This window comes from Neovison vison, chromosome 1 (genome assembly GCF_020171115.1).
Source record: "Neovison vison isolate M4711 chromosome 1, ASM_NN_V1, whole genome shotgun sequence".
NCBI classification, from domain to species: Eukaryota; Metazoa; Chordata; class Mammalia; order Carnivora; family Mustelidae; genus Neogale; species Neogale vison.
The window spans coordinates 280715825-280731097 of record NC_058091.1 but is presented as its reverse complement, the minus strand read 5'-3'; the positions used below and the strand labels follow the sequence as shown (position 1 = coordinate 280731097).

The following is a 15273-nucleotide window of genomic DNA, read 5'->3' as shown; positions in this document are numbered from 1 at the left end:
TTTCTTTTTCAGCTAAAAAACAAACAAAGAAAACAAAAAACAAAAAAACCCACTTCTTGTTCTCTCTTCCTGAATACCCTCTTCTCAATGTCATGGAACAGGTACCTGGCCTTGGAGTCTGAGAGGTCTTAACACTGACCTCTTGCCTGGCAGGCTCTAGGGAACATGGCTACCTTTCCTGACCTTAACTAGTCCTCCCAAATTTCACTCGATACCCTAATCTGGTATCTCTTCCCTGAGTGACTGCTTTGTCTAACTCCTTGTTTCACCAGGACCTCATCAGGCCAGCTGCTCACATTTCAGCATGGTAAATGAAATTTGTTATTGGGAGAACCTACCCCAACATTACCAGGATAGTCAAGAGTACTGCCCAGTGGTGTTTTGATTTTAACCTCTTTGGTTAAACTATAACACACTGATTGAGATACCAATCACTGTAATAAGCAGAGGCAAAGAAAGAAAAATAAAAGTAACAATAAAGAAATGTTCTAATTGCTGTAATGCAAACAATGAAATTCAAATGCTGACAATGGGAAACTTAGTTCAGTGATGTAAAAAAAAAAAAAGTCCATTATCAAAAGAGAAGCTTTAAAACCCAGGGATATCAGAAAGGAAAAGCAAAAACAAAAGCAAAAAAAAAAAAAAGAAATCTTTTATTCTTACTCGTCAATTATACTATATCTAATTCAATATATTCATTATCTCTGCAAATGCGATTTGCACATATTTAAAAATAAGGCAATTAGAACACTTTTGTTTTTCATTGTTTCTGAAACTTTTTACACGGTTTCAAAAATAATGTAAGTTCCCTTTAAATATAAATAATTGTTTTAATAATGCTGTTGAAGGAAATGACTAATTGGGCATTAAGAAAGACAGCATATATAATGAATAACATAGCATGGCCCCTGGCGCCACACCGCCTGGATTCAGAACCAAGCTCTGACTTATCACCTGGGCCTTGGTCAGTTCAATTAAGTTCTTTGTGCCGCCTTTTCTTCATTTGCAAATTGCAAACAGTAGTAGTACCTACTGCACAGGGATATTATGAGGGCTAAATTACATTTAGAAATATAAACATTGTATGAAGTCAGTCCCATGTGTCTGTTAAGTAAATAACTAACAACATTTTAAAAACACAAAATAAGTAAACAACCAGGATTCCATGAATCAAAGGTCATATTTCCCATTCTCCCCGGCACAGGACCTTGTGTTCCCCCAGTCTCTAGCATCTTTGTTGTTGTTTTATTTAAGATTTTATTTATTTATTTGACAGAGATTAAGAGAGCACAAGCAAAGGGAAAGGCAGGCAGTGGGAGAGGGTAAAGCAGACTCCCTGCTGAGCAGAGAGCCCGATGTGGGGCTCCATCCCAGGACTCTGGGATCATGACCTGAGCCAAAGGCAGCTGCCTGACCCACTGAGCCACTCAGGTGCCCTCTAGCTTCTTTGGTAAGTAAGCTGCTAAGAGCTGGGCCCATGTCATGCTGGTCCAAAATGTGCCTAATGTATTATATTTGAATCTCTCTGCAAGAAACATTTCATCTCTAGTTTCTAAAAGGGCCTGAGGGAAAGAGAAAAGAGTAAGGACAACACAGAAATATATGCAGGGGGTGGGGGGTTGGGTGAGCCTGGTGGTGGGTATTAAGGAGGGCACGTATTGCATGGAGCACTGGGTGTGGTGCATAAACAATGAATCTTGGAACACTGAAAAAATAAAATTAAAAAAAAATGTGCAATTCAAGTAAATATAAGTATGACCACATGAAAACATTCCATTCATCAGGGAGGTTAAAAATCCTAGAGATAGCAGTAGGAAGAAAGCCTATGGTTCCTAGTAAGCATAAACATATCTTCAGATTTAACTTCTATATTTCAGGAAGGCCGTTCCTAAGACCAAATTTTTTGATGCAAAGGCAACCAGAACAATAACCTACAGGGAAATGCAACCTTACAGGGTTGCATACAGGTTGGAAATCCAGTCTTTCAAAATGAATGTCAAATCTTCTCTTTTGTCAAATAAAAACAAATCCAGATCTATGTAAACAGAGATTTTATTCAAAAGGTCTATTGCAATAAGGAAGATGCACCAAACTTTGGATCCGTCTGCAAGCATCTCAAAGTCAGAGAATGACTTTCTTTTCTAGGGAGGGGTAAGCAGGCTAGCAGGAACTTTTGAGAGGAAATGGGACAAACTAGTGGGGGATGCAGGAAGCATGATCACACTGTAGTCAAGCATTAGTGCTGCTCAGACTTGGGGCAAACTGAAGTTCAGGGGCCTGGGAGGAAGAAAAATCTTGTCTAAGGTTTGATCAAGCTAAGGCAGAAGGTAACTAATTGGTAACTAACAGACAACTACGGACCACTGGTCTCTTGACAACTACGGACCACTGGTCTCTTCACAGCAGCAAGAATACTGGTTTTAATGATAGTATTACAATGAAAGAGTAGTCAGGAGTTGAACCTTCCAAACAGGTTAGGTAAATAAGCAACCCCACAACAACTAAAATGTCCACTTTTTCCTCTCCTCTTGGACACTAACCCTTTTTCCGCAGGGTCCTTACTGGGTAGGGAAGGGGTGTGCTGCTGCCAACATTACCTGGATACTCAAAGGATTTGCAAACTTGTGTTCTCATATGGATCTCTCTTAAAGCAAAACTTCATCTGACAGAGGAAACCAATAACTAGAACATGAAAACAGGGTTTCAAAAATTATCTGAAAGGCAACACATTTACCAGTCAGTGAGATGTTATGACTTTCCAAGAAAAGGTTGGAGTATTTTGTCATCATTACTTCCGGGATGGGCAGACTTGTAAGAGGTGAAGCTGTAAGAAGAAGAAAATGTGATCACATATTATTATCAAGATTAAATGACTATAAGCTAGTTTGTAACAGCTAAAATGTTATATTGTACACAATTAATGAAAAATAAAATTAATTTAAAAAATAACATAGGATTGTTGTCAGTGCTTTTGTTGTTGTTGTAGTTTTTAAAAATTTTATTTATTTATTTGACAGAGAGAAATCACAGTAGACAGGCAGGCAGAGAGAGAGAGAGGGAAGCAGGCTCCCTGTGGAGCAGAGAGCCCGATGCGGGACTCGATTCCAGGACCGTGAGATCACGACCTGAGCCGGAGGCAGATGAGCCACCCAGGTGACCTGTAAGTACTTTTTACAATCTAGAATAAACTCCAAATATTGGAATAGAGACTGAAAACAAACAGGAGTTGTACAAGATAATAAAAAAGTTTTCTACCCCAAAAGGGCAATGCAAACATTCTTTTGGTATCAGATAGGAGATGAGAGAAGCATAGCTTTCATTCATATGAGAAAGAGAGAAGCAGTTCTTAAGACTAAAGGACAGTTAAAGATTGAACAGATAACTGGAGAAAACATGTTACTGACTTTGTAAATGCATTTACAGTATTTAAATTCTAATTACACCTGTAACATTGTTCCTAAAATAGACAATTACTCTTACTTCTTTAAAAAAAAATCTGTGATTCCTTTTGAACTACTGGAATCTAAAACTGTGAAAAAGAAAGCCAAGCTGAGTTTCAGTGCAGAATGCCTTCCTTACTTTTCCCTGGCACTGTCGTTGACTCACTCAACAGCATTTTTAATTTCCCTGCCTAACGCTCTTCCGGGGGATACACAAATTCCCTCTTCAATGCAGAGAGATCTGAATGGAGGCAGCGCAAGAACAGATGAAAACGTAAGCGTATCTGCCAATCAAAATGAGCCCTCCCTTCTTCCCAGGTGTCCCTCTTCTAGAGAGTCCTTCTCGGGCTTCCCACTCTGACCAGCCGCCCCCTCCCAGCACACAGAGTACACTGCCCTCATTGCGGTAGACTCCCACATACTGTGTTTCATTGTATGAGGTACTGGAGTGTGTCTCCCACCAGACCGTAAGCAAGGATTAATAATTTATGAGGCAAAATGCAATGGCTTGCTTAAAAATAAAAACTTGAAAAAAAATTTAAAAAAATAAAAAATAATAAAAACTTTGGGGGGCACTGTATTATTTGAAAGGCAACACATTTACCAGTCAGCGAGAAGTTATGACTCTCCAAGGAAAGGTTAGAGTATTTTGTCATCATTACTTCCGGGATGGGCAGACTTGTAAGAGGTGAAGCTGTAAGAAGAAAATGCGATCAAATATTATTATCAAGATGAAATGACTATAAGCTAGTTTGTAACAGCTAAAATGCTATATTGTACATGATTAATGAAAAATAAAGTTAATTTTAAAAATAACATAGAAGCGTTGTAAGTGCTTTTTTTTTTCTTTTTTAAAGATTTTATTTATTTATTTGACAGACAGAGATCACAAGTAAACAGAGAGGCAGGTGGCGGGGGGTGGGGGGGGTGTGTGGGGGAAAAGCAGGCTCCCTGCTGAGCAGAGAGGCTGATGTGGGGCTCTATCCCAGGACCCTGAGCCAGAGGCAGAGGCTTTAACCCATGTGCCCCTGTAAGTGCTTTTTTAAAAAAGGTTTTATTTCTTGGACAGAGAGAGCATTAGCAAAAGGGAGGAGCAGAGGGAGAGGGGGATGCAGACTCCCTGCTAAGTAGGGAGCCCTACGTGGGGCTTGATCTCAGGACCCCAGGATCATGACCTGAGCTGAAGGTAGATGAGCCACCCAGGTGCCCTTTAATTACTTTTTTTTTTTTTAAGATTTTATTTATTTATTTGACAGAGGTCACAAGTAAGCAGAGAAGCAGGCAGAGTGAGGAGAAAGCAGGCTATCTGCTGAGCAGAGAGCCCAATATGGGGCTCGATCCCAGGACCCTGGGATCATGACCTGAGCCGAAGGCAGAGGCTTTAACCCACTGAGCCATCCAGGTGCCCTCTGTAATTGCTTTTTACAATCTAGAATAAACTCCAAATATTGGAATAGAGACAGAACAAACAGTAGTTGTACAAGGTAATAAAAAATTTTTTTCTACCCCAAAAGGGCAGTGCAAACATTCCTTTGGTATCAGATGGGAGATGAGGGAAGCCTAGCTTTCTTTCATATGAGAAAGAGAGAAGCAGTTCTTAAGGGTAAAGCACAGGGCGCCTGGGTGGCTCAGTGGGTTAAGCCTTTGCCTTCGGCTCAGGTTATTATCTCAGGGTCCTGGGATCAAGCCCTGCATCAGGCTCTCTGCTTTAGGGGGGAGCCTGCTTCCCCCCCTCTCTCTCTCTGCCTGCCTCTCTGCCTACTTGTGATCACTGTCAAATAAATAAATAAAATCTTAAAAAAAAAAAAAAAGAGACTAAAGGAGAGTTAAAGACTGAACAGATAACTGGAGAAAACATGTTACTGACTCTGTAAATGCATTTACAACATTTAAATTCTAATTACACCTGTAACATTGTTCCTAAAATAGACAATTACTCTTACTTCTTTAAAAAAAAATCTGTGATTCCTTTTGAACTACTGGAATCTAAAACTGTGAAAAAGAAAGCCAAGCTGAGTTTCAGTGCAGAATGCCTTCCTTACTTTTCCCTGGCACTGTCATTGACTCACTCAACAGCATTTTTAATTTCCCTGCCTAACGCTCTTCTGGGGGATACACAAATTCCCTCTTCAATGCAGAGAGATCTGAATGGAGGCAGCGCAAGAACAGATGAAAACGTAAGCGTATCTGCCAATCAAAATGAGCCCTCCCTTCTTCCCAGGTGTCCCTCTTCTAGAGAGTCCTTCTCGGGCTTCCCACTCTGACCAGCCGCCCCCTCCCAGCACACAGAGTACACTGCCCTCATTGCGGTAGACTCCCACATACTGTGTTTCATTGTATGAGGTACTGGAGTGTGTCTCCCACCAGACCATAAGCAAGGATTAATAATTTATGAGGCAAAATGCAATGGCTTGCTTAAAAATAAAAACTTTGGGGGGGCACTGTATTATTTGTAAAAGGCGAAAGATTTATGCCATCTGAAGAGAAATCAGAGTATGGCACTGTATTATTTGAAAGGCAATACATTTACCAGTCAGCGAGATGTTATGACTCTTCAAGGAAAGGTTAGAGTATTTTGTCATCATTACTTCTGGGATGGGTAGACTTGTAAGAGGTGAAGCTGTAAGAAAAAGAAAATGCGATCGCATATTATTATCAAGATGAAATGACTGCAAGCTATTTTGTAACAACTAGTATTCTATATTGTATACTATTAGTGAAAAATAATGTTTTCAGGAAGCTCCAAGGAACTAGAGCTCATACATTCGCAGATATTCAGAAATATATTGGGCTATCAAATGTGACCAAATTTCCAAATTTTTCTATGCTCTTTTCTTTACTGAAAAATCCCTACTGATTTACATCAAGTAGCTTAAAAAAAACCATTTGTAGTTTCTTTATGAAACATACATGAAGATACTGAAGAATGAGACAAGACTGCCAGGAAAAAGACAGACACAAAGAGGCAGAAAGTAGGTGAGTGAACAAAGAAAGACAGAGAGACCATAATAAAGGGCATAAAGTGAGAACAGAGAATAGAAAATGGATACACAGTGAGAGTTTCTGTTGTTTGGCTTCCCAGCTACAGTCACAGACCAGCTCTACCAAACGGACTTTTGGTTCTCCTCTGCCACTTCTCTCACCTTTTCAAAACCTTTACTGGAAAAAAAAAAAAAAGTTTCCATTTCCTCCCTTCCACTCTCCTCAAAACTTCCTTTTTTTTTGTACAGTGGCTACTGTTCTTTGTGGGGCATCAGAACTTATCTCCCACAAAAACGACCCCAATTCCATCAAATAAGTCAGGAAAGGGGAAAAGACTTATGACTGTAGTCTTGGCTGCATTCTTAAAACTTCTCATTCAGTTTAAATTCAACCTGAGCCTTTTTTTTTTTATTCACTTTCCTAATACTCTGAGCAGAAACTTACTCCTAGTGCGAGATTAGATTCCCAGTTCTTTTCTTATGTGTATGAAAAATATTATCAAAGCTGGTGATCACCTTTGTTGCCTCAGCTTATGCACAGGTTTGGCAACATTGCCTAATAAACAAATCTACCTAGCAGAACCTCACTCTCCAGTAAGCTGTGTTCCAAAGGCTGGATCACTTCTAAAGCAGCTTTGGAAGGTGGAGGGCACTTTCTCATAAAGTCATCCTTTTAACAAATTTAATATGTTAATCATACCACCCCCTGACAGTGATTGTCCAAGAAAATATGCCCTGAGTGTCTGACTGGGCTATCAAGAATAGAAAACATTTCTTCCACTCACATTTAATATTCCTTCATTCATATTCTTTCTATGTCCACGTCTCTGTCTCTGTCTCTGTCTCTCTCTCTCTCTCACACACACACACACGCACACACAGCCCAAAAGGCTCCTATCAACATTCTTTTTCTGATGAAAAAATTGTTTTTCCATTCTTAGGGCATAGCTCACTTAGAGGTTGTATTTAAGAGGAAATATCTCAGGATGATGAAAGTAGATGCTATTGACTTACAGATAGGAAGCCAGGAGGGTGCGATTGGGAAGGAATGAGCTGTTCTAGATCATCTGTTCAGTGAAACGTGCAAAATATAAGCTTTGATATCTTTGCTTCCTTGCTAGGGAGTCTCCTTTCTTGGCCTAGCCTACTCCAGAGCTGAATGTAATTGTGAGATTTCTCATCATACTCTTTACCCCTAAAACAAGACCATAATCCTTTGAGATAGTCTAATATTATTTATTCATATTATTAGTAGTATTAGTCACACTATCAACAGCAATAAGAAAGTGACATAAGCTGAAAAAATGTGTTTTATCCTTCCTATTTTATTTAAATAAATGAATATAGGGAGCACTTGATCCGTGCTTGATGCTGGTAAGGAGCAGGAAACTGAGCAAACTCGGTCCCTACAGGACCACACAGATGATAATAACAGTGATTTAGGCCCCCAATTTGTAAGTGAGAGTCATTAAAATTTCAGAGTGCCACCCATTCATAGTATGACTATAACTACTAGCCCGTGTATTTTCCAACTTGGCCGGGGAGCGGCAGAAGATGAAGCCTGATTTCCATCTTTGAGAGACTCTGGAGGTGGAACAGAGGTGGAGATGATGCCACAGAGATAAGCTCAGAGGCTGGGGTTATTTTGCCATTTCTCGGTATCGGGTCTGGATGGGAGAGCCTACCTGTATTAGCACAAGAGAAGAGAGGTCTAGACGTGGCTTGGGCAAAATCTAAGCTCACAGGAGCTGATGGAATGGGAGGGGGACAAAAAGCCACTTCAAGAATAGAGAATTTTGGGGGGCGCCTGGGTGGCTCAGTGGGTTAAGCCTCTGCCTTCGGCTCGGGTCATGATCTCAGGGTCCTGGGATCGAGTCCCACTTCGGGCTCTCTGCTCAGCAGGGAGCTTGCTTCCCTCTCTCTCTCTGCCTGCCTCTCGGTCTACTTGTGATCTCTCTCTGTCAAATAAATAAAATCTTTAAAAAAAAAAAAAAAGAATAGAGAAGTTTGGGTAGCCCCAGAAGATACGAGCTGTTACGACCACTTCCCACTGCCTGCCGTAGATTAAAAATACAGACATCCATACACCAGCCACCACCTGTACCCTAACTTCGTGTCCCCCCTAAAGCATTTTTCTTGATCAAGCTTCAGATTCCACTGAACAAGCCCGAAGTGCAAAAGAACATGTGTAATTCTTGTGGGGTTTTGTTTTTTTGTTGTTGTTGTTTTTTTCCTCAAGGAAAGTCCCTCCAGAAGACAATGTACACAAACGTCTAGAGTGGAAAAAGCAGGGCCTTCCACAGAAGGTGCTGGAATAGTAAAAGTGAGAAGTTCTTTGCTTAGCCAAGACTTTTTTTTTTTTTTAAATCAAAGAAGTGGGAACGTAAACTTTATTGCTTTCCGTAGGAGGACAACTGGCAGGAGGCAGAGATTGGTGTTTAAAGGAAATTGGCAGGAAATTCAGGCAGATGTGGTTTGAATACTTCCCCTAAAGGATTAGGCTGAGTCACAAAAAGAAACACAAAATGGAGAGGCAGGAATTTGGATCCTAATCCAAGTCCTGCCTCTGACTTGTTTCTCGGGGTTTCGTTTCATGGAAAAAAAGAGGGAGGATCAGAAGAGTCTAACATTGCGTGATGGCACCAAGATCACAGCATACATTCCTCAAGTTGTCACGCTCACCCCTCTCTTAATCATGGCGGGAAACTTTCCACCCGGCCTTCTGTTACAGTTAGTGGCAAAAATGCCACATTAAGAAGTAACATCTAATAGTTTTTCTAAAGATTAAAGATTTTTCTCCCTCTGCAGGGGCAAGGGGCATGCCAGTGTTGCATCAAAGAGCTGAGTAATGACCTAATTTTCACCTATTGTTAGTTTCTGTAAAATAGCAAAATGGTCTCTACTTAAATATCTGTCACATATTACATTTTAAAATAGACATTGCTAGATGGGCTTATAATATATGCTATTAATATTTTTAAGAGATAAACACGTTGTAATTTCTACTTACAATATTAAGGTAACATTTTTACATATTTAATTCTGAGCTCCATTTTAATTGAAGTAAATTGGGAAGAAAAAAAAGGATAAGTAACACTGGAACACTGCACTGGGTTTTCACATTTGCTTTCCTCTAGATCAGAAAATTTCCATCACACCTCTGTTTAAGAACAAGCACTTTTGGGGCACCTGGGTGGTTCAGTTGGTTGAGCATCTGCCTTAGGCTCGGGCCATGATTCCAGGGTTCTGGGATTGAGTCCCACTTTGGGGTCCCTGCTCGGTGGGAATTCTGTTTCTCCCTCTCCAACGCTCCCTGCTTGTGTTCCCTCTCTCGCTATCTCTCTCTGTCAAATAAATAAACATAGTCTTTAAATAAATAAATAAATAAATAAGCATTTTCTCTAAATTCCCCCCCAAACAACTTTATTATATTTTATGATCCTGGATGGGTCTAGACTTCATGTACAGAAAGGTGTAAGTAAAAACTATTATTAGGATAAATACCCTCTCTCTTTCTCGCTCTCCTCCATATAATGTGCTGATTGCTATCAATATGCATAATTAACAATATTTTTAATAAATCTTAATTTTAGCATTCTGATACACTGTATTATAAATGTATAGCCCAATTTTAAAAACACTATAACCTAGGAATGGATCATACATACTATTTATAAAATAAAATTTTGAAATTCAGAATGTATTTCCTTATGCAAGCATTGCTATATATAACCCCAAGATCCTATGCCAAATTGTAAAGGCCATTTAAGCCATGATATGGCTAAACTATAGCATTAAAATATCTAATTACCAACATTTCTAATAAACAGTGCTTTTAGAGTTCTACTTCTGGAAGCTAGGAATACAGTATTCTTATCCCGTCTGTAATGGCAATAGTAGAAAGAAGAGAAGGGGAGAATAAGGCTATATTGATTCCCAAACACGATAATCCACAGTTTGTCAAGAAAAGGTTTGTCAAGAAAATAAATTCTTGATGGGGACATTTATAAGTCAGACTTCTAAATCAGGGCCAGTTAAAAAAACAAACAGGAAGCCCATATTTTTTCTACATAGAATGAGAACCACTGGGCAAAATGGCCATTTTTAGGGACGCCTGGGTGGCTCAGTCGGTTAAGCATCTCTTGATTCCAGCTCAGGTTATGATCTCAGGGCTGTGAGAGCAAGCCCTGCACTAGGCTCTGCGCTGGGCATTGAGGCTGCTTAACATTCTCCTTCTCCCTCGGCCCCTCCCCCACTCCACTTGCATACATTCACACACACACTCTCTCCCTCTTTAAAAAAAAAAAAAGGACCATTTTTAGACTAACAACAATTGAAGAACAATTAAAAAGCTTAATAGCAAGAATAGTGTGCCCTTTTCCAAAGCCTTGTAAAACTGGTTTTAAACCTTGGTCATATTGAAATATAAACAAATTGATCTTTCCTTTGAAAACGATTATTGCAATAAAATCCATGCCAAAAGGCAGCGTTAAGAACTCTTGTTTCAGACTACCTCTAAACAGTCATTAAAATATGTTAACAGTGAATTTTAGACCAAATAAAACTCTTAAGAAATAAAACACCAGAAGTCTGACTCGCACTCTTGTTCTTTCTAACGACTGTGGGTTTTTCCAGTGTTTCACCCACTAGATTTTTCTATGATAAGACCTGTTCAGTGGTTCTCAACTGGAGCTGACTTTTGCCCTCCACGGGACATGTAGCAATGTCTGGAGGACTTTTGCCCTCCACGGGACATGTAGCAATGTCTGGAGACATGTGGATGCCACAACTTGGAGGAGGTTACTACTTGTATCTAATAGGTTACAGTAGTTTCCTAGGGCTGCCAGAAAAAGTTGCCACAAACAAAGCAGCTTAAAACACCAGAAGTTTATTCTCTCATAGTTCTGGAGACTGGTAGCCTGAAATCAAGGTGCAGGGCTTTGCCCCCTCTGGAGGCTCTAAGAGAAGAAAACCTCCCTGCCTCTTCCTACCTTTGGGGAGTGGCCTGCAATCCTTGGCATTCCTTGACTCTTACCGGCCTCACTCTCATCTCTGGCTCCATCTCACAGCCATCTGAGTATGTCTGTCTCCCTATCCAAATCTCCCTCTGGTTTCTTTCATAAAGACCACAGTCATTGGGTTAAAGGTCTACCCTAATCTAATATGACCTCATGCTAACTTGATTACATCTGCAAAGACGTTACTTTCAAATGATGTTTCATGGGTACAAACAGTCAGGACTTGAACACAACTTTTTTGGAGACACAGCTCACCCACTACATAGGAGAGGCCAGAGCGGCTGCTAAGCATTTTGCAATGACAATGCTCCACAACAGAGAATTATCCAGCCCCAAAGTTAATAATGCCAAGGCTGAGAAACCCCGATTTCACAGCAGGAATATCCTCAACTCTGATTCTTCAAAGGGATGTTTTTAAATAATCTTCAAATGGCCCTGTGGCCCTGAGGTCCTTTTGATGTATTTTACGTGTAGATATTTTAAAGCAAGAACATTTCTTACCACCCTTTTTGGCCTACCCCACTCTTGCCAGGAGCCTATTTTGAGGACCTTTTATGGAGAGGCACTAAGTGCTACATGGAGTTTTAAAATGCAAACCAGGAAATCTGTTGTAGCTATTAGCTATCTCCAGACTCTTGGCTACATCCTGAAAGCACTTTGGGCTTCAAGATCAATCAAATGAGATATCTAAATTCTCTTTCAGGATCTCAGAACTATGTCATTATAAGGCTATAAAAATGATTCTATCTTGGGAGTAGAGATACATTAGTAATGATATAATCACAACTTTAAAACTTACAGAAAAATATTATTTTCGATTAAAAGAATAACACCGGTTTCAAAGATAACATCCATTATTTCTACACTGACAACATATTATTTGAGATAGTTTATTATGTGTGAAGAGTGACTATGTTTTATTAGGAGGAGGGGGCTTTATTTTTAATAAAACGTTTTGAAGTTTTTTGAAGTTTTTTTCTTTCTTTTCTTTTCAAGATTTTAAGTAATCTCTACACTCAACATGGGTTGTGGACTCACAACCTCGAGATCAAGAGTCATAGGCTCCACTGACTGGGCCACCCAGGTTTTTTTCTTCTACGTCATTGTGTGTCCCAGTTGTTTATTTCTACAATTCACATTATATTATGAAACACGGGAGACCAATGATATGAAAGTAATTTCAAAAGAGGACAGTCCAGGACAAACGGCCTCCACATTTAAAATCTGTTTGAGAAAAAAAAAATAAAAAAATAAAATAAAATCTGTTTGAGGACAACTATTCCTTTGGAAAATCGTACTTAAATACATAAACTGATGACAGTTTCTGAACTCTCATTATGGCCTAATGTCTATGCTAAGGAAAGCTTTCTCAGAAAGAGGTGAAATTCTTTTTGCTTCTTTTCAAAAGATCTCAGACAAAAAGCTCGAGTACAGAATAGGGAATTCTTCCCCCAACCACCTGATAACCTGCTGCTGACCTAATGACTCATCCGCCTCTAGAACATGACTGCATTCCCAGAAAGGACCTACCCCCACTCCACTTCATCCCCACATGGCCATCAGAGTTGGGAAATTGACACTGATGCATTACCATCTCATCCCGCACCTCATCGAGGTTTCATCAAAAGTCCTGTAGATGTATTCTTCAGCCAAAGGTTGTAGTTCAGAATTACATGCTGCCCTCAGCTGCTGTGTCCCCTCTATTCTCCTTCACTCTCTCTCAGCTTTAGCCATTCTTGACTCTTACAACCAGTAGAGTTCCAGTATGGTTATGTTGTAATGTAACTAGATTTGGAGTAGACCTTTGGCAAATACATCACAGAGGGGATGCTGTGCCCTCTCATTGCATCCTATCAGATGGCCCATTTCTCTTCCTCTCTTTGCTGATGGCTTTTACTTTGATCATTTGTTTACAGCAGTGTCTGCCAGGCTGCTCCACAATAAAGACAAATTTTTTTTTCTTTTTCTCTTTTTCCTTTTCTTTTTCTCTTTTCATGAATACTACTTTATGCATTTTGTGGGAACTTACTTTAAAACTATGTAGTATCTTGTGCCTCATCGAACTTTCAATTGATTCATTTAATTAATTTATATCGGCATGTACTCATGAATATCTGTATTATTCAGTGGGCATTATTCAGTGGCTACTAATGGATATAAGTCCATTAATCTTATTATTTATGTTGATGCTCAATTTGTCCCAGATCTGTCCAGTGGGAGCCCTCTGGCTCTTGTATCCTTCTAACATGGCCCATCATTCTTTGAGCACTTTACTGCTCTCTGGCACAACGGGTTCTGGGCTTGTCTTATCCTTTCTCCTCCCTATTCATAAAATCAGCCATTTCTCCAAGAAGTCCTCATTTCACTAGTAAAGAATGGTATGTAGATCAAGATCTGACTCACCACTATTGGGAAATCATTTCTCCACTTCAGTGGGCAGAGTAATACGTACCTGTATATTCACACATACACACATATATATATATAAAGATATGTGATATATATGCATTATACATATATTTACATATATACACATTTATGTCTATGCATCTGTTATATAGATATAGAAATGAAAGATAGATCATGACAGATCTGAAGTCATGAATTTATGCCAATGCCGTCAGATGCAATCCAACACCACAAGCTTCACTCTGGTTTCCCCCTTTCTTTATTTCCTTCTTCTCTAGAGAAAAACCCAGATCCTATTACCCTTACTAGCTTTACTTACTTGCTCAGTCTCCCTGTATGCAACTAATCTCTCATTGCCACTGCCACTCTTAACTCCGAAGAAATGTCTTCCACACCACGCAGCTCCTACATCCTCCACTACTTGCCCTCTGCATGCTTAACCTACACTCCAGGATCAGGATCAGACACCACAAAGTCAGGCTGCCCCTGCGCAGAAACCCCTAGCACTCTGCTCAGCTCTGAGGCCGATCTAGGACCCCTCTCTGCAGAAGGATCCACCTCCCTGTGCTCAGGCTCTAGGACTGTACGTGGAGCTACTCCCCTACCTGGATGCCCTCCAGACTTGGCTCAGCCTCTAATTCCCTAACCTGGGACCCTCTGGCTTCCTCCAGCAAGGGAGGTTGCCACCTAGCATTCCCCAACCTAATGCGTATAGAACCCATTCCCATAAAAAAGAGACGGAGATGGGGACAAAAGGTCAGAAAAAAAGAAGAGGAAGAAGAAAAGGCAGTTGAACTAATTCTTAACAAATGTTTATATAATTTTAAATGTGATGATAATTTAAGGTCACAATTTTGATGCATTAGATACAACTCCATTAAAGATAAGGTAAGATAAGGTTATAGTTAATCTGTTCCTTTAAACAATTTAAATCACTTGAAACTGCTAAAACACTGCTGAAGATTTCTATTAGATACAGAGTAACACAATGTCAAGAGCATGTAGGTGCTTGAATAACATTTGTTCTCAAAATATTTATTGCTAGGCAGTTGCTGTGTATGTATTTATGTGGGTTGGGGAGTGTCTCTAGAAAGGAAGGTGGTTGATCGAGAGAGTATATAAGCAATGTCCTCCAGAAGCTAAATACGATCGTTTCAAATGACTCCCCTGCAGACATATTTTTCAAAAGATAAATGACCCCTTCCCTCAATTTTCTACCTAAAAGTAATAATAAAGATGTTTAAATAGCCCATTTATCTAATATTTGCTTTTATAAAGCTACTTTACCTTTCTTATTTATTTGAAACAGCTTAAAAGAATTAACGTGAGTCCCTGTGCCAAACTTTATTCTAGAACTCCAAGTATGTTAGCATGTCCTTCGGCTCCAGTCAAGCATTTAGATCCATACACCGTGCCCTGTCAGTG

At 39.7% G+C, this 15273-nt stretch overlaps 1 protein-coding gene across 1 annotated transcript in view; it reads right to left on the bottom strand.

Moving 5' to 3' along the window:
- EMB (embigin) overlaps positions 1-15273 on the bottom strand; it is a 46627-nt gene that overhangs the window by 29000 nt on the left and 2354 nt on the right. Inside the window, exons 2-4 of the mRNA XM_044232176.1 lie at positions 5971-6060; positions 4045-4134; positions 2735-2824 (exon numbers count right to left, since the gene is read on the bottom strand). Of these exons, the coding sequence (XP_044088111.1) occupies positions 2735-2824; positions 4045-4134; positions 5971-6060 (270 nt within the window). The remainder of the gene's footprint in view (positions 1-2734; positions 2825-4044; positions 4135-5970; positions 6061-15273) is intronic.